Here is a 23245-nt window from a genome sequence, read left to right as displayed (position 1 = left end):
GAAAGATCCTACTTAAAGAGTAGTTATCAATGGTTTGCTATCAAACTGGGGGAATGCATCTAGTGGGGTCCCACAGGGGTCAATCCCAGTCTGATACTAGTCAACATTTTCATTAATGACTTGGATAATGGAGTGGGAAGTAGGCTTATAAAATTTGCAGATGGCACCAAGCTGGGAAGGGTTGCAAGCACTTTGGAAGACAGGATTAGAATTCAAAACGACCTTGACAAATTGGAGAATTGGTCTGAAATCAATTAGATGAAATTGAATAAAGACAGCATTTAGGGAGGAAAAAAAAATCAAATGCACAACTACAAAATGGGGAATAACTGGCTAGGCAGTAGTACTGCTGGCAAAGTATCTGGGGGTCGTAGCGGATCATAAATTGAATATGAGCCAACACTGTGATGCAGTTGTAAAAAAGGCTAATACCATTCTGGGGTGTATGAACAGGAGTGTTGTATGTAAGACACGGGAGGTAACTGTCCTACTCTACTTGGCACTGGTGAGGTCTCAGCTGGATTCTGTGTTCAGTTCTGGGCACCACACTTTAGCAAAGATGGGGACAAACTGGAGAGCGTCGCAATGAGAGCAACAGAAATGGTCAAAGTTTAGAAAACCTGACCTGTAAGGAAAGGTTAAAAAACTGGGCACATTTAGTCTTGAGAAAAGAAGACTGAGGGGAGACCTGGTAACAGATTTCAATCATGTTAAGGGCTGTTAGGAAGAGGACTGTGATCAACTGTTCGCCACGTCCACTGAAGGCAGAACAAGAAGCAATGGGCTTAATCTGCAGTAAGGGAGATTTAGGTTAGATAGTAGGAAAAACTTTCTGTCTCTAAGGGTAGTTAAGCTCTGGACTAGACTCCCAGAGGAGGTTGTGGAATCCCCGTCATTGAAGGTTTTTAAGAACAGGTTGGACAAACCCCTGTCAGGGCTAGTCTTGGTTTACTTGCTCCTGCCTGAGTGCAGGGGACTGGACTAGATGTTCTGTCGAGGGCCCTTCCAGCCCAGCATTTCTATGATTTATACCAGCACACTTGAAACTGACTAGTGAGGAGATTCAGTAAATAAAAAGGGAAAGCCAATGAGGCAACACTTTGAAGGGGAAGTAGATTGAGCATGCACCTCTGGCACAGAGCTATTGGTCTGCATACTCAGCAGCTCCTGCCGGCCAGCTAGGAGATGGCTTAGTGAGGGGCAGAGGTGCTGGAACTAGGGGTGCAGCACCACCCCCTGGCTTGAAGTGGTTTCCATTATATCCAGAGTTTACAGTTTGGTTCAATGGCTCTCAGCACCCCCACTATGCACATTGTTCCAGCTTCCCTGGTGAGGGACGATGCTGAGTTGGTGTCAGTAACACTAAATCCTTCTTAATTTGCACAGGCATAACCCTACCTCTTATTGATTACCTGGAGTGCTGGACTGACCAACAGCCCCTGTCCTGGACCAGGACCACATTGTGCCAGCTCTGTACAAACCCAGGACAGAACTACAGCCCCTGCCCTGAAGAACTGACAACCTCATCTGAGATCAGCCCTCATTTGCTCTGCGTTTGCCTCCATGAGGCTTCTGTCATTCACCTGCGGCTGGCGATGAATCTGATCTGGCGACCCCCATCTAGCAGCCAAAGGCCTAATGAGCAGAGTGAAGCTAGACAAATTCAGACTGGGAACGCGGTGCAGATCTTTAAAAGTGAGAGCAATTCCGCATTGGAAAAATATACCCCGGGCTGGGGTGGAGAGTCCATCATGGATCATTTTTAACTCAAGCTGGGATGTTTTTCTAACAGATTGGTTCAAGGTCAAGCAGGAAGTAATGCAGGGCAGTTCTCTGGCCTGTGCTGTGCAGGAGATCAGACTAGATGACCACTGTGGTCCCTTCTGGCTTTAGACTCTTTGGCCCAGCTCTGCAGAGGATCTGGGCTCACAAATCTGTTGTCATTCCCCTCTAGCAGGTGGGCCTAGTGTCAGGGATCCTGAACTCCACCCCATATGGTGCACACACTGATGAGCACACTGGGCTGGGTGCGGGCAGAGACCTGCCCTGACAAGGTTACAATCTGCGTTCGGGCAGAAGAATGCTAGAGGTGAGGATAACAAATCGGCAAAGCACTGGAACAGGTGAGGCCGGGCAGGCGGGTGCAGTACTGAGATTATGCAAGGCAGGGGCAACGGAACAGGGTGGGCCAGGGGCCTTAAGGGTAAGTGATGGCAGGGAGGAGCTGGCGGAGAGGTGTGAGCCGCAGGCGGGGCCTCAGAGGAACGGGTGGAGCGGGAGTGGGAAGAGGTGGAGCGAGGGCAGGGCCTCAGGGAAGAGGCAGGGCGGGGCTTTGGGGCAGAGCCTGGGCGTGGCCCTGGGGAGAGAGGTGGGGTGTGGGCAGGGCCTCGGGGGAAGGATGGAGCGGGGTGGGGTCACAGTCCAGAGGCCTCTGGCCCTCCCACTTCTAGGGAGCTTCTGGCATGCCTGCATCGCAAGGCCTAATCTCGCTCCCATTGGAAGCTTCCCATTCCCTTAAAGGCAGGGGGATTGGGCCCGTTACGGCCTGCTGCTGATCAGTGCTCCGAACAGTAACTCCCTCGGTGCAGGGGAACCAGCTGCAGTTCTTGGCTAGGAGCAGGAGGGGACTGGGTGCTCTGGCAGGGTGTACATTCCAGTGTCCCCTCAGTGTCATGGGAACTGCTCCGCTGGGATGCTGGGGGGTGTCCTTGTCCTTTGGACACTGGTGGGGGGTGAGGGTCCAGTGACGGAGATCGTGTTGGCTAGAAATAATGCTAGACTTGTCCTGCCCTCGAGGAGAAGAGACCCGGCTGTGGGGAAGGATGTGTGGAGTCATGTTAGCACACGAGGGGAAGCCATTCTGACTTGCTCACGCTTCTCTAAGCAGAAGTTGCTCAGGTAGTAATGGAGGAAATTCAGGGCAATTGTCGTTAGTCAGGGAGCAGGGCCTGGGGCAGCACCAGGGCCCCTGGCTTCCTGTAACCTCTTTTGCAATCTCTGGGCTGAGCCTTGTTTGATTCACCTTGTGTGATCTCATTTCCTCTCTTTCACACGCATTAGCCCAGCCCTGCATGCCAGAGTGAGGTGCCTGGGACAGTGCCAGCAGAAAGACATGGCTCTCACGCACAAACTGCACAGGGCTGTGATGTATGTGGGATTCCCTACACCATACGCCTCAGTCAGAAGCAGCTGGTAACAACAGTGTCTGAGCTACTGTCTTCAGATCTGGATTCCAAACGTTCTCAGAGCCTGGAGTGTTTGGCTTCTGTGTTGGTCCCGGCTCTGATAAACTCACAGACTTTACAGTCAGAAGGGACCATCCTGATCATCTAGTCTCACCTCCTGCACATCACAGGCCACAGAACCGCACCCACCTCCTTCTGTAACAGACCCTGAACCTCTGCTGAGTGACTGATGTCCTCAAATCATGGTTTAAAGACCTCAAGTTACAGAGACTCCACCATTTACACTAGTTTAAACCTGCAAGTGACCCAGGCCCCACGCTGCAGAGGGAGGCGAAACCCCACTAGGGTCTCTGCCAATCTGACCTTGGGGAAAATTCCTTCCTGATCCCAAATCTGGCGATCAGTTCAACCCTGGGCATGTGGGCAGAACCCACCAGCCAGACACCTGGGGAAGAATTCTCTGTAGTAACTCAGAGCCCTCCCCATCTAGGGTCCCATCTCCGGCCAGTGGAGATATTTGCTGCACAACATGGATCCACTAGTGCTAAAAACAAAGCAGGTGGGGGACTAACCAGCCAACACCACTTGCCTTGCCTGAGCAACTTCCAGAAGAACATTTAGGATGAACTGTTACAACTAGCTGTAGGTCTGCAAGAGGAACTGCCACAAGCTGAACCAGTGCAGGCAAACTGTCAGACCCAGCTGGTGTTGGGTAACTGAGCGAGAGATTCAGCTGCACTGGCAGTTAAAGAGTGGCTCTGTGCTGAAAAGTGACAGTCTGAAGAGGATCATGGACTCCATGTTTATTGTGACTCCAGGTCAAAGCTCCGTCCAAACCCACCCTGGGATCTGAGAGCTAAGCTGGGTTCTTCCCGGCCCATGCATCAACCCTCAGAAAGATTCCCACACCTGGAACGACTGTTGTCAATGTGCGAACCAGGCTGCAGGTTAGCCCCCTCATCTAGGGCAGGGTTGGTTCTTGTGGAGCTAATGAGAGTAGATGAAAATCTTTTAGCTCTGTAAATGCTGCAGGTGAGCGTGGGACAGCTGGGGAACAGATCCGCAGAGCAGGAAAGGGCCAGTTAACAGAGCAAACATCTGTCATTTACCCAGCACCAAAGATCACCTTTTCCCAGACTTGTTATGGGGTGTTCAGGAGGGGTTAAAAAAGCACAGCCAGGGTGGCACAGGTCAGAGCAGAACCAGACAGGCCTATATGAATCCTGGGTCCACCCAGAACTAAAGACCCACCCCCACAACTGACCCCTCATCAAGACCCAGAAAACAACAGGTTTCAGGGGACAAAAACTGATGGTGGTGGAGGTCCAAGGGAGGGTGCCGAAGGAGGCTGCTGAGCATCCCCATGAGTCACAGAACCAGGCAGGAAACAATAAACAGAAGTATGAGCTATGGGCCAACTCTATCCATTCCCCAGCTGCGTCCCAGGAGCAGAACCGAACTGAGGGGAGCTGGACTGGAGCCTGCCTTGCTGTGCTGCATCCTTCGGTAGAGGTGAGTGATGCTCCCAGGCTGGAGGGGCGGGCAGGAGGGGACTATTTACACCCATCAATAAACCAAGCGAAAAGGACAAAGAAACAAACTGGAGAGGCAGGCATGTGAGAGGTGCTGGTGCTGCCTGGGGATCTCCACGCACTGCCAGAGCCAACTGGGCCCGTTCCCTGCTGCCTAGGGTCATGGGGGGGGGTCTCTCGGCGTGGCTGAGTCACAAGGACAAGGAAATGTATCCAGGTTCATGGCAATGGACTAGAGCAGGAGGGAGTGGATGCAGTACAGGGTGGCAAATACTAGAGGGAGTTTCGGGATGACCTGTGACATTAAAAAAATGGGGCTTTGGCTCCTTTGCAGTAGGTGAAGACCTGAGAGGTGTTTGTTTTACAGGTGTTTTGTGTTTGATTCTCCACTGCAAAGTTCAGAGGCAGATGACAAAGTTCAGGCCTCGCCCTGTCCAGAATGACTCTCAGGATGAGTAGGAAACTCCTTAAATCCTGACTGCTAGTGAAGTGAAGCATGCTCAGGCAGGCCAAGTGTTTACAACTCTTTGTATGGTTATTGCTGTACCGGTTTAACTTGAGCAAGCAGGTTGAGTTAGTGGGCTGGTCTCCCCTTCAAGCCCTGCGTTGTTCATGTTGCATAGACTCTGCTCCGTCCTGCCTTCTGCAGTGACGAGGAAGATGACAAATGCATGGGAGAGCCAGCTGCTCGGAGATGCTGTTGGGAATAGGGTTGCCAGGCGTCTGGTTTTCGACTGGAACGCCCAGTCAAAAAGGGACCCTGGCAGCTCTGGTCGGCACCGTCAACTGGGCCGTTAAAAGTCCGGTCGGCGGCACAGCAGGGGCTTTCGACTAAGGCAGGCTCTCTGCCTGCCCTACCTCCGCACAGCTCCTGGAAGCGGCTGCCAGGTCCTTGCGGCCCCTAGGCAGATGGGCAGCCAGGGATGCTCTGTGTGCTGCCTCCGCCCTTAGTGCCAGCTCTACAGCTCCCACTGCCCAGGAACCGCGACCAATGGGAGCTTCAGGGGTGATGCCTGTGGGAAGCATGCAGAGCTTCCCTGACTGCCCATACGCTTAGGGGCTGCACTGCAGAGACCTGGTGGCTGCTTCCTAGGTAAGCGCTACTGGGACCTTGCATCCCGAACCCCCTCCCGCACCCCAATCCCCTGCTCCAGTCCAGAGTCCCCTCTTGTACCCAAACCTCTCATCCCTGGTGTAATGATGCTGGTTCTGGCAGGACCCAACTGAGAGTGCCAATTCAGGACAAATTGCTTAAAGCAGGGCTGGGGCCAAGACTGGGGTTTTTCCACCTCTAAGGCAAACCAAACCAGCCAGACAAAGAGGACTTTGGTTTGGCCCCACTGGCTACCCACAAGTCACACAAGCAATTCCCTTAGACACTCCAGTTTCCCAGTATTACCACCAATACCCCAGTAAAAGAAAAAAGGTTCTCGTGATCCCAAAGGACCAAGCCCCAGACCCAGGTCAATATACAACGCAGATCTTACCCACAAATCACGCTGTTGCCAATCCTTTAGACTCTAAAATCTAAAAGTTTATTCATAAAAGAAAGAAATATAGATGAGAGCTAGAATTGGTGAAATGGAATCAATTACATACAGTGATGGCCAAGTTCTTGGTTCAGGCTTGTAGCAGTGATAGAATAAACTGCAGGTTCAAATCAAGTCTCTGGAACATCCACAGCTGGGATGGGTCATCAGTCCTTTGTTCAGAGCTTCCGTTTGTAGCAAAGTCCCTCCAGAGGTAAGAAGCAAGATTGAAGACAAGATGGAGATGAGGCATCAGCCTTTTATAGTCTTTTCCAGGTGTAAGAACCTCTTTGTTCTTACTGTGGAAAATTACAGCAAAATGGAGTCTGGAGTCACCTGGGCAAATCCCTGCGTTTTGCTGAGTTACAAGGCACATCTGCCTTCTCTCAATGGGTCACTTGTATAGCTGATGGTCCTTAATGGACCATCAAGCAGGCTAGGCAGAGCTGACACCAACTTGTCTGGGGTGTCACCCAGAAGCACAGCATAATTTTGAAATACAGACAGTATAGAGGCAATACTTATAACTTTAAATACAAAAATGACACATGCATATAGACAGCATAATCATAACCAGCAACCCATAACCTGGTCTTAGACACCTTATTTGACCTCCTTTATACCACATTTGGTGCCACTACAGGACCTTGGTTGCAACAATGATCTGTACGGTCCCAGTTCATGTCAATAATGTCACATCTGGCCCCAACACAGAGCCCACACACACCCTGCACCCCAACCCCCAGCCCTGAGCCCCGTCCTGCATCCCAAGCTCCTTATCCCCAGCCCCACCACAGAGCCCGCAACCCCAGCCTGGTAAAAGTGAGTGAGGGTGGGGGAGAGCAAATGATGGAGGGAGGGGGGAATGGAATGAGGCTCGGACCCCAATGCAGCCTGGGCGTTCCAGTGTGTAAAGGGAAGGGTGCGGGGGGGTCTGCACACTTGCATGCTGCAGCTCTTTGCTCCAGGAGGCTTCATCCACACTGCCACAGACGGGCTTGGAGGGCAGCCGGGGAAGGGTCCCAGTGATAGCTGTGACTGCACAGATCCATTGGACATGCCCCCTCTCAGAGAGCAAACATGATGGGTAGGGCAGAGTGGGGGTGGGGCTTCTACAACCACGAAGGGGGGTTCCTTCCCTTCCCCGCATGAAGGACCACATGAAGCTTATGATGGGCCAATATTTATATAGGATGATGTGGGTCACTAGAGGCCAATTAGCCTGATGTCCATCCCAAGCTGATCCAGAATCGAATGAACAAAGAGTTACTAGACGGCAGGGTAATACGCACCAGTCAGCGTGAAAAGCAGGTCTTGTCAATTAAATCTGATTTTTTTCCTAATGAGATTACACGTCAGGCTGACAAATGTAGCTGTGTTAACAAAACAAGCTTCTGGCAGGCATTTGATTTAGTATCACAAGACGTTCTGATTACAAAATTAGCCTTGAACCAAATCAGTGAGTCCCTATTAAATACCGGCTCGCTGACCGATCTCAAGCATAACCCTCTGTGGGGAATTGTCATCGCCTCAGGACCTTCCGACCCGGCCTAGCCTCGTATCTTTGCTGGGGCCATCCCAGGGTCCTCTCCTCTGTGGATCGGGCATGGAGGGGCCCTGGAACACGCACTCACCAGTGGGTTACACACCCACACCAGAGACTCCCCATGGCACCTCCTAGTCCAAGCTCACCAAGTGGTCACGCGATTGCAGCTTTGCTGCTGCTAGGACCACTATAGGAGTCCTGGGCCTGCCAAGCTCAGCAAGGAATAGGGAACTGGGTCGGGGGGGGAACAATTACTAAACAACCAAAGGAGACAAGCGTCCTCTGGATGTGATGCTGCGATTGTAGTGTTCTTCACCGGGCCAGGGGGCATACTGCCATTGAATACTGGGCACTGCATCGGGCCCTCAGTGCAGTTACTCTGGATCTACACTGGCATAACGGAGAGCAGAGTTGGGCCCTCTTCCTGAGCGTGTGAGCAGCACGTTGTCCATGTCCTCATGGACACTTGGTGCATCTCGGCATGCTCAGACCTAGTGCTCCCAGTGGGCTACAATGAGTTATCTGCTACATGAACCCAGCCTGGTTGGGGATCTGCAGAGTGAGTCTCCTGGATGAGTTGGTATCTGGCTCTTTTCAACTACTCTGCCAGTTGGTCCAGAAGGATCTTTTAGCCATGCTGCAATTCCTAATGAGTGGGTTATTTGCATGTTGAAGTCACTCCCGTGAGAACCACCCCTCCCAGTATTAATAGCTGGGTGATCGCTGCAGAGAGCTCAGCCTGAGCCTGCCTGTGACAGAAGGAGCTTCAAACTAGATGCCCAACAGGTATTGCTGTTGACAGATCTGCTGCTGGGAATATTCATCTCCTCCACTGCTAGCCCCTGGGCCTTCAGCAACCCACCCAAGATGGTTTTGGCCCTTCCTCTAGCTTTGCTTGTTATTGTGCTTGTCCTCTGGATGCTTTTCTATTACTTTGTGTTAGCACCTAGGAGCACTAGTCCCGGCCCAGTCTCCTGCTGTGCTAGGTGCTGTACAGACAACCCAAAGAGCTGATAATCTAAGTATAAGACAAGTAAGAGCAGGTGGATACAGACAGATGGGGGAGCACAAAGAAACAATTCTCTCTTTCCTTTTCAGAATCAGCCCTGCCAAGAGATCTCACAAAACCAACGGATCTGAGGACAGTCTCCAGGTAAGTCTGTTCCCATTTGTAAAGGTGTGGGACTCACCCCTGCGGCACCTCCTACTGGTCATCTCAGGGAATTAGCTCTTTTCCAGCCTGGGTGCCCTCTGCAGGCCGGTGTCTTGCTTGTAGCTGGCCCCGTGTCCCTCCTGGACCCTGGTGCCCCTTTACCCTGGGGCTGCCCCTGCTCCCTGGCGATACCTCACCGGTCTCTATGGGTCTCCCCTCTCTGGGAAACCCTCTAATCTCCACCTTGCCTCAGTCTGGGCTACTGCCAGTCATCACGCAGCCTCCGCTCCCTGGGGCAGACTGCAGAGTAAAAGCCACTTATCATAGGCAAGGGGGGTCAGACCTGCTGCCTTCCAGTACCTCTATGGGTCTTGGACCAGGCCCTGCAGCCTGGGGAGTTGCCAGCCTGGAGCTCCCCTGCTCCTCTAGCTCTCCCCAGCCCTGCTTCACTCCCAGTACCCTTTCTGCAGGCAGCCAGGCCCTGCTCCCTCCCAGCCTAGAGAGAGACTTCTTCTGGCCGCTGGCTCACAGCCTTTTTATACAGGCCAGCTGTGGCCTGATTGGGGCATGGCCCAGCTGCAGCCGCTTCCCCAAGCAGCCCAGCTTAGCAGCTCTCAGCCACAACCTTCTCCCAGGGCTGACGTTAACCCTTTTTCCACGGGAGTGGGGGAGCCGTCCCACTGCACCATTGTATAGACAACACTTTTAGGAGACACGGTGGCTCTGGCAAGAAATGCTGCATCCATCGAGGCTAACAGGGAGTTTCGCAAGGGAGTTCTCCAGGTGAAGGAGGAGCTAATACAGCATCTGTGGGGTAAGTGACTGTCTGTAGTGTGTGTTTGTTTGTGTTTGGGGGTTACTTGCTGTGTGCTGAGCTTGTGTTTGTCAGTCTGTTTGTTTGTTTGGTTGTTTGAGGGATCGTGTGCTCTGGCTGGCAGTTGGAGGCAGGTTTGAAAGCTCGAAGCCTCTGGTAATTGGCTGAGCCTTAATCAGTGGGCGGGGCATTCACTCAGGCCAGGGCTTTATAAAGCCGCGCACAAGCGACCAGGGAGCTTTGCGACCAGGGGCTGCTAACAGGGAGTTTCGCAAGGGAGATTGGAAAGGGAGTGGGAGTCCCTTGCCGGCCCTAACCCCTTCCCTGTAGCCCCCCCCTAAAACCCTAAAACCTATATACCAAACTACATTCTAAAACTACTTTCCGTAAACCACCCTTTCACTAACTAGGAGACAATGCAGGCAGAAGCCCAGCAGCAGAGTGGGGGCTATCCAGTTTATTGCACTGACTGTCGCATGTATGATTACCTGCCCTGTGGGCGGGTGGCGTATGTGTGCAGTCGGTGCAAGGAGCTCCTGGCCCTCAGAGACCATGTACGGACTTTGGAGGCCAGGGTGGCGGAACTGGAGGAGCTGAGAGAGGCAGAGAGGTATGTTGATGAGGCTTTCCGGGACACTGTAGAATTGTCCCACCTCCGCTTAGACAGCTCCTGTGCTGTTGAGGAGGAAGAAGGGCTCAGGGAAGTAGAGCAGTCAATGGGAGCAGAGGGAAACCTTCCCGTAGTTGGGACCCTCCTTCCAGATGGTGCTGGGGTTACCTCTCGCACTGAGGTTGCCTCTCCAGGGGAGGGAACTCGAGTTTCTAGGAAAAGGCAGGTGTTAGTAATGGGAGATTCGATTATTAGAAATGTAGATAGCTGGGTCTGTGATGACCGGGAGAACCGTATGGTGACTTGCCTGCCTGGTGCGAAGGTTGCGGATCTCTCGAGGCATCTAGATAGACTTATGTGTAGTGCTGGGGAGGAGCCGGTGGTCGTGGTACATGTAGGTACCAATGACATAGGGAAGGGTAGGAGAGATGTCCTGGAAGCCAAATTTAGGCTGCTAGGGAAGAGACTGAAATCCAGGACCTCTATGGTGGCATTTTCAGAAATGCTCCCAGTTCCACGCGCAGGGCCAGGTAGGCAGGCAGAGCTTCAGAGTCTCAATGCGTGGATGAGACGATGGTGTAGAGAGGAGGGGTTCACGTTCATTAGGAACTGGGGAAACTTCTGGGATGGGAGGAGCCTATACAGGAGAGATGGGCTCCACCTAAACCAAAGTGGAACCAGACTGCTGGCACTAAACATTAAAAAGGTTGTAGAGCAGTTTTTAAACTAGGAGATGGGGGAAAGCCGACTGCTGCAGAAGAGAGTGTGGATCGGACTCAGACTTCTCTTAGGGGAGAGTCTGATGATAGAGAATCTCCAGGTTATAGTCAGGAGCAGAGGAATGAGAAGTATAATGTAAGGGCTGGATCAGATGATAAACAGTCACATAAAAAAGAATCTGGCACATCAGAAAAAGGTAGGCTAATAAACAGGAACAAGTTTTTAAAGTGCTTGTACACAAATGCCAGAAGTCTAAATAATAAGATGGGTGAACTAGAGTGTCTTGTGATAAAGGAGGATATAGATATAATGGGCATCACAGAAACCTGGTGGACTGAGAGCAATCAATGGGACACAATCATTCCGGGGTACAAAATATATCGGAAGGACAGAACAGGCCGTGCAGGGGGAGGAGTGGCACTATATGTTAAAGAAAGTGTAGATTCAAATGAAGTAAAAATCTTAAGCGAATCCACAGGTTCCATAGAGTCTCTATGGATAGAAATTTCATGCTCTAGTAAAAATATAACAGTAGGGATCTATTATCGACCACCTGACCAGGACAGTAATAGTGATGATGAAATGCTAAGGGAAATTAGAGAGGCTATCAAAATTAAGAACCCAATAATAGTGGGGGATTTCAATTATCCCCATATTGACTGGGAACATTTCACTTCAGGACGAAATGCCGAGATAAAATTTCTCGATACTTTAAATGACTGCTTCATGGAGCAGCTGGTACGGGAACCCACACGGGGAGAGGCGACTCTAGATTTAATCTTGAGTGGAGCACAGGAGCTGGTCCAAGAGGTAACTATAGCAGGACCGCTTGGAAATAGTGACCATAATACAATAGCATTCAACATCCCTGTGAGGGGAAGAACATCTCAACTGCCCAACACTGTGGCCTTTAATTTCAAAAGGGGGAACTATACAAAAATGAGGGGGTTAGTTAGACAAAAGTTAAAAGGTACAGTGACTAAAGTGAAATCCCTGCAAGTTGCGTGGGCCCTTTTTAAAGACACCATAATAGAGGCCCAACTTCAATGTATACCCCAAATTAAGAAAAACAGTAAGAGAACTAAAAAAGAGCCACCGTGGCTTAACAACCATGTAAAAGAAGCAATGAGAGATAAAAAGACTTCCTTTAAAAAGTGGAAGTCAAATCCTAGTGAGGCAAATAGAAAGGAGCACAAACACTGCCAACTTAAGTGCAAGAGTGTAATAAGAAAAGCCAAAGAGGAGTTTGAAGAACGGCTAGCCAAAAACTCCAAAGGTAATAACAAAATGTTTTTTAAGTACATCAGAAGCAGGAAGCCTGCTAAACAACCAGTGGGGCCCCTTGATGATCAAAATTCAAAAGGAGCGCTTAAAGATGATAAAGTCATTGCAGAGAAACTAAATGGATTCTTTGCTTCAGTCTTCACGGCTGAGGATGTTAGGGAGATTCCCAAACCTGAGCTGGCTTTTGTAGGTGACAAATCTGAGGAACTGTCACAGATTGAAGTGTCACTAGAGGAGGTTTTGGAATTAATTGATAAACTCAACATTAACAAGTCACCGGGACCAGATGGCATTCACCCAAGAGTTCTGAAAGAACTCAAATGTGAAGTTGCGGAACTATTAACTAAGGTTTGTAACCTGTCCTTTAAATCGGCTTCGGTACCCAATGACTGGAAGTTAGCTAATGTAACGCCAATATTTAAAAAGGGCTCTAGGGGTGATCCCGGCAATTACAGACCGGTAAGTCTAACGTCGGTACCGGGCAAATTAGTTGAAACAATAGTAAAGAATAAAATTGTCAGACACATAGAAAAACATAAACTCTTGAGCAATAGTCAACATGGTTTCTGTAAAGGGAAATCGTGTCTTACTAATCTATTAGAGTTCTTTGAAGGGGTCAACAAACATGTGGACAAGGGGGATCCGGTGGACATAGTGTACTTAGATTTCCAGAAAGCCTTTGACAAGGTCCCTCACCAAAGGCTCTTACGTAAATTAAGCTGTCATGGGATAAAAGGAAAGGTCCTTTCATGGATTGAGAACTGGTTAATGGACAGGGAACAAAGGGTAGGAATTAATGGTAAATTCTCAGAATGGAGAGGGGTAACTAGTGGTGTTCCCCAAGGGTCAGTCCTAGGACCAATCCTATTCAATTTATTCATAAATGATCTGGAGAAAGGGGTAAACAGTGAGGTGGCAAAGTTTGCAGATGATACTAAACTACTCAAGATAGTTAAGACCAAAGCAGATTGTGAAGAACTTCAAAAAGATCTCACAAAACTAAGTGATTGGGCAACAAAATGGCAAATGAAATTTAGTGTGGATAAATGTAAAGTAATGCACATTGGAAAAAATAACCCCAACTATACATACAACATGATGGGGGCTAATTTAGCTACAACGAGTCAGGAAAAAGATCTTGGAGTTATCGTGGATAGTTCTCTGAAGATGTCCACGCAGTGTGCAGAGGCGGTCAAAAAAGCAAACAGGATGTTAGGAATCATTAAAAAGGGGATAGAGAATAAGACTGAGAATATATTATTGCCCTTATATAAATCCACACCAAATGAAATTAATAGGCAGCAGGTTTAAAACAAATAAAAGGAAGTTCTTCTTCACGCAGCGCACAGTCAACTTGTGGAACTCCTTACCTGAGGAGGTTGTGAAGGCTAGGACTATAACAATGTTTAAAAGGGGACTGGATAAATTCATGGTGGCTAAGTCCATAAATGGCTATTAGCCAGGATGGGTAAGAATGGTGTCCCTAGCCTCTGTTCGTCAGAGGATGGAGATGGATGGCAGGAGAGAGATCACTTGATCCTTGCCTTTTAGGTTCACTCCCTCAGGGGCACCTGGCATTGGCCACTGTCGGTAGACAGATACTGGGCTAGATGGACCTTTGGTCTGACCCGGTACGGCCTTTCTTATGTTCTTATGTTCTTATGTTTTGCAATATTAACACAGCAGATGTGGATATAAACTCTGGTGTGGCTGTACTTCTGGGGCGGGGTGGAGTGTGTTACTACACCACGATCGCATACATCACATCTTGAGAAAGAGACATTGCAAGGTAGAGAAGCTAGCTATGGGAGACGGAGGGTTGAAGAAATGAAGGAATTTCTGAGTACTAAATTCCAGAATTGATCAGATCTCCCCCCGCCCCCATCATGGGAGAGCAGCCAAACTAGCAGAGCTGGGGGCAGTGGGCCTGGAGAGGAGCTGGGAGGGCAGCAGAATGTCTGCGCTCACAATCTCAGACAGTAATTTCCTACCAAGGCATAAACTGGGAGCGATGCAGACGCAGCTCCCATGTCTGAGACCCTCGGCTCCCCCAAGGGAGAGAAATCTCACGGCTCCTTGTTCTTTCCCCAGTGACCCTGAGGGCCCCGTCTCCGCAGCAGGATCGGCCTCCACACACACGGTACAGATCTGCGCTCATGTCACCCTGCCCCGTGTATAAATGGCTGAGAGTCCCGGCCGAGCCCAGGGGCAGGGGCAGCCAGATACGCAGAGCGCTGGGCCATAGCGGGTCCCAAAGGGGCACAGCCTCCTGGTGGGGACCCAGCCGGGCCTCCTGGACCCGCTCTGGGGCCCGCTCTGCAGGGGCTGTTCCCTGGCTCTCCCCCAGGGGCCTGTCCGGGGCCGAGCAGCGAGGGTGGGATTGCCAGTGGCCCACTGGGTTAAGGCGGGGTCGGGTACTAACTGACCCTGGTGTCTGTCATTCCCTGGCTCCGGCCTGGCTGGAGAAACCCCCCTTGCCCAGCACATCCTGCCAGCAGCTAACGGGCGCAGTGAGGCCTGGATCCTCCTGCGTAGGGCAGCCTGGGTTGGCCGAGCCCTGTCGGTGCAGCTGGGCTGACAACCTGGCCCCAGCTAGCCAGTCCGGAGCCTTCTCAGAGCAGCAGAGAGGGGTCACGACCCGTAGCCCTCCCGGCTGCATCCTGGGCCAGGCCATAGCGGGGAAGCATCCCACCCCCGGCAGCATTGCCAGTGGCCGGTCCACGGCCTTCCTCCTGCCACGGCCATGGGGCGGGCGGCCCCTTTGGCGATTCCATGGGGAGCTGCCCTGGAGCTGGGCCAAGGGAGGTGAGATGAGGAATGAGGCGAGATCGAAGCCAATCAGGTTGTTTGGCAGTGGGGCTCACTCCCACCCCTGCACACTCCATGCCATGTGCTGCTGGCTGCCAAGATCTGAAGGGGGCAGTGGGCCAAAGATGGGCCCTGCTCTGCCCCCCGCCCCCATCCTGGCTCAGCAGGGCCAATGGGGATCCCCCTATGGGACCAGCCTGCCTGAGAGTTCGTGTCCATCTCTCCTTCCCAGCCACCGCACTCCCGCCAGGACACGACCGGCACCGGGCACACGTCCACCACAATGGCATTCCAGCCAGGAGCAGCGTCAGGGGGACGGCCAAGTGAACCCCGTGGGAATCAGGACAAAGACATGAAGGATTTGTCTGACAGATTCTCTATGAATGGTGGGTCTGGGCGCGGGAGCCAGATAAAGGAGAATCTCAGGGCCCGAGAGGGCTCCCTGGCAAAACTCCTTTTTGTGCCTTCTCATCAGTCAAATTCCTGCTCAGTCTTGTCCTCGGCCCAGCACCGAGGAGGGGCATGGCAGAGTCAGACAACAGGCCTCGCACCTATAGCTGCTGCTGGAATTAGGGGTATGTGGGTTCTGCACACCACACCCCCTGGTTTACAGTGTCATTCAATGGATCTCAGCACCCCCACTATCAGGGCCGGCTCCAGACCCCAGCGTGCCAAGCGCGCGCGTGGGGCGGCATTTTGCCAGCAGGGTGGCAGGCGGCTCCAGCGGACCTTCCGCAGTCATGCCTGCGGGAAGTCCACCGGAGCCACGAACCAGCGGATCTCCCGCAGGCATGACTGCGGAGGGTTCGCTGGTCCCGCGGCTCGGATGGACCTTCCGCAGGCATGCCTGCGGATGCTCCACCGGAGCTGCGGGACCAGCAGACCCTCCGCAGGAACGTCTGCAAGAGGTCCCCCGGAGCCATGGGACCGGCGACCGGCAGCGCGCCCCCTGCGGCATGCCGCCGTGCTTGGGGCGGCTGGAATCCTAGAGCCGCCCCTGCCCACTATACAAATTGTTCCAGTACCTCTGTTTGCATCCCCAGTTTACAGCAGCATCACTGAGAACAGAATCTGGCCCCAGGGCCCTGAATTATGTGCAATCTAAGCCATCTCCCCTGGGATCTAGAAGCTTGCTTTATGGTCATATCTCAGGGGGAAACGCTCAGAAAAAGGGAGATACAATTTCTTAGAGACCAGTCTGTATCACTGGAGCACGGTCCGGGGACTGGGATGCAGAGACAGCAGCAAGGCCTAGGCAGTTACCTGCTTCCTTGCAGGAGCTATCCCTGGCATAGTTTATAGGGGACAAGTTAAGAGGGAAGGAGCTGAATTCACCGTGCACACTGAGGGCTCAGGGGGTGCCCGGCAATGCTATGACATTGCAGGGCAATGGAGGGGAGGAGTGCCAGGAGCTATGGAGCTGCCGGGGGGCAGATTCCTTTCCGACGGACATCCTCGTCACCGTAGGAGAATTTCTACAGTTAAGGTCCTGCATTAACGTTTTGCCTTTCCCCATCATCCAGAGGATGGTAGTGTCACTATTTTGGACCTTCCCAAGCCATTCATCTTCACCCTGCGTGATGCCAAGCAGAAGGTCGTCCGCTTGCAGAGCAAAAATCTTGTGGCCGAGGCCTCCAACTCAGACCCCGGTGAGCTCCACACTCCCTCTCATTTCCCACTCCCGCTGGCTGTCCTGCTGCTTCCCTCCCGGCGAGGCAGAGAGGGGTTGAGGGCTGCGTCGCCTAGGGTGACCAGACGTCCCGATTTTATCGGGACTGTCCCGATATTTGCTTGTTTGTCCCGCGTCCCGACCAATGTTAGGTCGGGACACTGGACAAACAAGCAAAGGCTCTGGAGCCCGGAAGGGCTCGCGCCCTTCCCCGCCCCGACTCCGCCCCCTCCTTCTTCAGTTGGATCCCTCCCCAATTCCCCGCTTCTTGCCAAGCAAACCATGCCCAGGAGACGCAGGGGAACGCGGGGCCGGGGTGAGTGTGAGTCCGGCCTGGCCCCGAGCAGGCAGGACTCAGGCGCGGTACCTGGAGGGAGATTAGGGGGTGGCCTGCGGGGCCAGGCGGCGGCTGTTCTCCCCACCTGGGCAGCGGGACGTGGGAGCAACTGCTGCTGCAGCTCCCACTGCCGCGGGGGGAGGAAGCGGCCAAGCATGTGGCGCCCGGGCCCGAACCCCCCGAGCCCGGGCCTGCTGCGGGGACCCAGCAGCACACACGCTGCGCCCAGCCGCTGGCCAGTCGCGTCTGGGCTGGCTGCCCAGCTGGTGCAATCCTGCGGCGGAGGCATCGGCAGCCCAGCCCCGTTCGTTCCCCTGTGGGACCCGAGCGGAATGGGGGGGCTGGGGCCTGCTGCCCCCACTCCAGGGCCGCCCGCGGGATTGCACCAGCTGGGCAGCCAGCCCAGACGCGACTGGCCAGGGGCTGGGCGCGCGCTGTGTGCGCGCTGGGTCCCCGCAGCAGGCCCGGGCTCGGGGGGTTCGTGGGCACAAGAGCCGCAGCTGCCAAGCTTGGCCAGCGGCTGCTTCCTCCCCCCGCGGCAGTGGGAGCTGCAGCAGCGGCTGCTCTCAAGTCCCGCTGCCCAGGTGGGGAGAACAGCCGCTGCCGCCTGGCCCTGCAGGCCACTCCCTACTCTCCCTACAGGTACCGCGCCCGAGTCCTGCCTGCTCGGGGCCAGGCCAGACTCACACTCACCCTGGCCCCGTGCTCCCCTGAGTCTCCCGGGCCTCCCTCCAGCACTTGTGGAGGGAGGAGGAATCGGGGGTGGGGGATTTATTTATTTTTTGCTCTGCCGCCATTTTTTCCCCCTCTGCCCCCGCCCCGCCCCCCCCCCCCCGCGTCCCGATATTTGACCTGGGTGATCTGGTCACCCTAGCGTCGCCCTCTCTGGGGCGGTGCCCGGAAAGGAGGAAATCTGAGTGCAGAGCCTCTTGCTTTCCCCAGCCCAGCAGATTCTGCCAGGGGGTTCGATGCAGAGCAGGAGCCCGGGTGGGGCAGGAGGGGGCTAGGTCTGTGGTTCAAGGGCTGCCTGCATGGTTGCTCCCTGGTGGGGTGGATTAATGCTGCCTCTCCCTGCCACGTGTGTGCCCCTGTGGCAAAGTGACTCTTGGCAGTCTAGGGACCTGAGTCCTCTCGTGTTCCCCCTGCAGAGAAACTCAGCGTGGTGCCCAACCGGTTCATACAGGGCAAACAATATCCCATCATCCTGGGTGTCCAGGAAGGAAAAAGCTGCCTGTCATGCGGAACTTCGGCCGAACCCACGCTGCAGCTGGAGGTGAGTGTCCTCAGCAGGGGAGCTACCAGCCTTGAGGAGCAGAATTTGCACCTTCCTCTCAGGTGGCTGCTTCTGGCTCCCACCAGGGACAGGATCCTGAAGTAGCCAGAGCCATGGGCTGCTCCGGTCCAGCCGTTGCGGGGCTCCTGGTGGATCAGACAAGTGCTGGGGGCTGAGTGGGGTGGATGTGGTTCCCGGATAAGGCTGTCCTTGCCACTGGCAGGAGCGGAACTGATGGAGGAATCTTCTCTCCCCACCATGGAAATGGTCCAATATGGACTGAATGGTGGTCAATAAAATGCATTGGAGCTCTGAACTGCTGCCCCATTTGCCATGTTTGTGGCCCCATGTGATGCACGGTTCATGGGCATCCGTATGGACAGAGTCACAGAGCAATCTGACCTTTAATCTTGATCTGACCCTGCCAGGGTGGAGGGAATGAAGACCAGGGTCATGTGATGGGGTGTACAAGCAGGGCCGGTGCAAGGATATTTCGCGTCCTAGGCGAAACTTCCAACTTGCGCCCTCCCCTGTCCCCGAACCCCCGCCCTGAGGCACCCCCTGCACCTCAGCTCACCCCTGCTCCACCTCCACCCTGAGCACACCATCGCCGCTTCACTTCTCCCACCTCCCAGGCTTGCGGCGCCAATCAGCTTAGGCACCGCAAGCCTGGGAGGCGGCAGAAGTGAAGCAGCCACAGCGTGCTCGGGGAGGAGGGGGGGCAGGGGTGAGCTGGGGTGGGGAGTTCCCCTGCGTGCCGCCCCCACCCCCATACTTGCTGTAGGCGGCCCTCCCCGTGCTCCCCTGCCCCAGCTCCCTCTGCCTAAATGCCGGCGGCGACCAGGGTGGCCGAAGATCCGGCCGCCGCGGTCACTGCCAAAGAAAATGCTGCCCCCCAAATCCTAGCACCCAAGGCGACTGCCTAGGTTGCCTAATAGGTTGTACCAGCCCTGTGTACAAGGCTTGCTGGGGGATATGAGGGCAATCAGAGGAGACTGCAGGGAGAGCAGACCTGGGGATGGATGCTCACTCCAATCCTAGGAAAGAGCCGGCAAGGAGACCTAGGCAGAGGGTCTCCGCAGAGCTAGAAGAGCTGGGAGAGAGAACTTCTAGGAAGAATGGCTCAGCAGGGAGAGGACTCAGAGCCTGGGCCCGAGGCGGTGAGCCCCCTAGGAAGGCTGGGGGAAGAGCTGTGTGTTTAGAACTTTGTGCTAATAAACCAGACTCCCGAAGGGGAGAGTTATTGAGAAAACACTGGCAGTGTGAAGTTCAGTTAACTGGAGAGGAAAGGGAAACCGAGGCAGCAGATAGGCCCAAAGCCAGAGGTGGGTAAGCCCCTGCTACAAGTGGGCTTATGTTCCCATAAATGTTTGGGGAAAGGACAGACAACCATCCATTGTCACCTGCCAACAGAGATATTCGCGATTCCTTAGTCCCCTGTTTATAAAACTACATTCAGCTAATCAGCGAACAGGATCAAGTAGCATGTGACTTTGATGACCAGTCAGACAGCGAGCCATGCAGAAATAACCAGTAGGCTGATCATTGTTATCCTAGCTGGTCCTGAGACTGGTTAGGAATAACAGAGAGACTTGCAGAACTCTTAATCAGTCAGCAGAACTAAGGGCTAAACACCCAGGGAATGTTGTTCCCAGGAAATAATCCAGCTTCCTGTGACGGCATCTTCCTTTCTCTTCCCTGCTCAGGATAAGAATATCATGGACTTATTTGCAGACAAGGAGCAAGCCGCTCGCTTCACTTTCCACAACATTCCTGAAGGCAGCACCCACCGCTTCGAGTCGGCCGCCTATCCGGGCTGGTTTCTCTGCACCTCCCAGAAGAGCAGCGAGCCCATCCGCATCACCAACCGCACGGGCGAGACAGAGATCACTGAGTTCTATTTTAAAAGGATTCTGACCGAATAGCCGCCTGCGATGGGAAGACACTCGGGGTATGCGATGGATGACAAAGGCCTCGAGGTTCCCCCCTTTACCCCAAACGATATTGCTTGCTTCTTTTTAGTCCTAGAAATTAAAGTATTGTCTGCTCTCCTTTTTCTGGGAGATTCTCTGGTGACTCCAGAACTCGTGGCATTATGACCTCACCGGCACCAAGGAAGCAAATCCTGAGCAGTTGAGAGGGGATGGGATATTTAGTCAGGCTGGTTTTTATGATCTTGGTTTTTATCAACCTCCAGTTAACACAAACACTCAACACATAGTTGGGAGCAAAGCGTTTGCTGTTAAAGATCCAGCAAAAGGTCACAGCCAGGCCCTGCTACAAACTCAGAGCAGAGGAGGGCAGGGTGAGCCCTTGCTCTCGGAATCTCTGTGCCAGCATCACTAGGTAGCCATCCCAAAAGGAGCTCCAGCCCCTGCATCGGGGCCAACCATCAAGGGTCCCGTGACCCAGTCACATGGGTTCACGTAGGATTGGGCATTGCACTAACAAATATGGTCCCACGCAGCATGTGGCCCCAAGGAAATGCTGTGGTAGCATTAGTGGTGCTCTTAGATCCAGGTCAGGAAAGCAGCTGTGGGCAATATAGCACTTAAACACATGCTTCAAATTAGTGTGGCTCATGTTCTTTCTTGACTCAGGGCCATGGTGCATGTTCTGATCTCCTTAGAAAGCTCCCAAATCCCATTAGCCATCTTATAATGCCTGGATGCTATGAGTACGGGCCTATTTCTGCAGGCACTTTACTCCTGGGTGCACTGCTGGCTACGATGGGCATGCTCATTGCAGTCAGCGGAACTCCTCGCAGTAGGAAGCAGCAGAGGCAAAGTTAAGGTGTTAGCTGGACTGAATCCTTAGACATCTCTTACTGGATTTACGCTCCCTCACATAGATTCCCGGATTCCAAGGCCAGAAGAGACCATTGTGAGATCTTCTGTGTCACACAAGCCAGAGAGCTGCCCACAATAATCCCTAGAGCACAGCTGTTAGAAAAAACATCCCATCTGGATTTAAAAATTGCCGGTGATGGAGAATCCACCATGATCTTGGGTAAATTGTTCCCATGGTTAATTACTCTTACCATTAAAAAGGTACATCTGATTTCCAGTCTGAATTTATCTAGCTTCAACTTCCAGCCATTGGCTCTTGTTAGACCTTCCTCTGCTAGACTGAAGAGCCCAGTATTAAATATCTGTTCCCCCTCTAGATACTTATAGACTTTGATCAACCACCTCTTCACTTTGTTACGCTAAATAGATGGAGCTCCGTGAGTCTCTCACTGTAATGCAGGTTTTCTAATCCTTGAATCATTCTTGTGGCTCTTCTTTGAACTCTTTCCCATTTACCAACATCCTTCTTGAATTGTGGGCACCAGAACTGGACACAGGATTCCAGCTGTGGTCACACTAGTGCCAAATATAGAAGGAAAATAACCTCTGTGCTCCTACTCGAGATTCCCCTGTTCGTGCATCTCAGGATCACATTAGCTCTTGTGGCAACAGCATTGCACTGGGAGCTTATGTTCAGCTGATGATCCACCGCACCCCGCAAATCTTTTTCAGCATCCCTGCTTCCTAGGGTAGAGTCTCCCATCATGTAAATATGGCCTGCCTTCTTTGTTCCCAGATGTATCCATTTACATTTAGCTGTATTAAAACACATATTGTTTAGTTGCGCCCAGTTTACCAAGCAATCCAGCTCTCTCTGTATCAGTGACCTGTCCTCTTCGTTATATACCACTCTCCCAATTTTTGTGTCATCTGCAAACTTTCAGTGATGCTTCTATGTTTTCTTCCAAGTCATTGCTAAAAATGTTAAACTGTTTCTTAATCTTCCCTTTGGTGTTTTATTAAGTGTGAACCCACCATACTTTGGATTAGACTACGCTCTGCTATATGAACTCAATGGGAAGTGCAAATTAGCCGCGTCACCATGTGCTGTGAATGAGTGAAATATGCCAATAAATACCCCTGTAGATATTCAGATGAAGATGTTTTGCTACATTCATCAGACACATAGCCAAACATTATCCCCTGAATTATTAAATTACCATCTGGATAATTTAGTGCCACTTTAATTAAGGTCAATGGGGCTCTCGCGTCTAGACCTCTATAAAGTGCTTTGAAATACAGTCCAAGCTCTGGGCCGCTGGCTAGATGGAGAACTGTGTGGTTGGCTTGTACACGTTGGTGGCTTTGCTTATGGCTTCTTCAGAAATACTGTGATCGCATCTCAATATCTGTTTGGCCTTTTTCTAACCAAACTTCCACTTAATGGCTATTCACTCACTGCAGCTCAGATACATTGGGATAAGCGACTTCCTTTTCTGGTTTTTCCCCTTGGTTAAATGCAGCTTTGAAATTCTGTACGCGGGGAGCAAGCAAGAGGAAATAAATGTTTTGTGACTCAAACTCGCCACTGTGGTCACTTTTTGTTGACCCACTTTAGGGAAGCTGGAGAGAGAGATGGGGCCATCTACCTTGCACATTTCTTTCAGCTCCAGCGGCCCTGGCGTAAACTGCGGTGAGCGCTGCTCCAGAGCCAGTCATGGCTAAGAGCAGTTTAGCTGGTCTATTCTAAAGGTTTCAACAGTCGGAGCTTCTCCTGGGGCAGGCCCCTGATGGCTAAAATTGGGGCCCAGCCCCAGGACAGACGAGACCAGTGTGTAGCCATGGAGCTAAACTAGCATAGTTCACACCTCGTTCCAACCACCTTGTCTGGGAGCTTGGATGGTTCAGGGGAAGGGTGATGAGACAGAACCTTTAACTTTGGGTCCCTGGCCAGTGCACCCAGGGCCGGCCTTATGGGTGGGCGAATGGGGAGACC

General features: G+C 52.6%; 1 protein-coding gene across 3 annotated transcripts; it reads left to right on the top strand.

Annotated features, from left to right (window-relative positions):
- Nucleotides 1–1622: 1622 nt before the first annotated feature.
- Nucleotides 1623–21760, top strand: LOC123364511 (interleukin-36 receptor antagonist protein-like). 3 transcript variants are annotated; one of them, XM_045006715.1, is made up of 8 exons: nucleotides 1623–1695; nucleotides 4621–4697; nucleotides 8891–8945; nucleotides 14465–14513; nucleotides 15414–15567; nucleotides 16705–16830; nucleotides 18336–18460; nucleotides 20167–21760. In XM_045006715.1, exons 5-8 carry the CDS (start codon nucleotides 15465–15467, stop codon nucleotides 20383–20385), a joined length of 573 nt encoding a protein of 190 aa, XP_044862650.1. In that variant the 5' UTR covers nucleotides 1623–1695; nucleotides 4621–4697; nucleotides 8891–8945; nucleotides 14465–14513; nucleotides 15414–15464; the 3' UTR covers nucleotides 20386–21760. The 3 variants fall into 3 exon arrangements, with proteins under 3 accessions (XP_044862650.1, XP_044862649.1, XP_044862648.1); XM_045006714.1 differs by lacking the exon at nucleotides 1623–1695 and adding an exon at nucleotides 4046–4132; XM_045006713.1 differs by lacking the exons at nucleotides 1623–1695; nucleotides 4621–4697 and adding an exon at nucleotides 8475–8578.
- The last annotated feature ends 1485 nt before the right edge of the window (nucleotides 21761–23245 follow it).

This window comes from Mauremys mutica, chromosome 2 (genome assembly GCF_020497125.1).
Source record: "Mauremys mutica isolate MM-2020 ecotype Southern chromosome 2, ASM2049712v1, whole genome shotgun sequence".
In the NCBI taxonomy this organism is placed as follows: Eukaryota; Metazoa; Chordata; order Testudines; family Geoemydidae; genus Mauremys; species Mauremys mutica.
This window is presented reverse-complemented; position numbering and strand designations above follow the sequence as displayed.

What these genes read in the sequence shown, in the direction of transcription:
- LOC123364511 (XM_045006715.1), top strand. Translation starts at nt 15,465, where the DNA reads ATGGCATTCCAGCCAGGAGCAGCGTCAGGGGGACGGCCAAGTGAACCC. An exon ending in GGCCTCCAACTCAGACCCCG is followed by an intron (nt 16,831 to 18,335) that starts GTGAGCTCCACA and finishes TTCCCCCTGCAG; the next exon opens with AGAAACTCAGCGTGGTGCCC. An exon ending in AACCCACGCTGCAGCTGGAG is followed by an intron (nt 18,461 to 20,166) that starts GTGAGTGTCCTC and finishes TTCCCTGCTCAG; the next exon opens with GATAAGAATATCATGGACTT.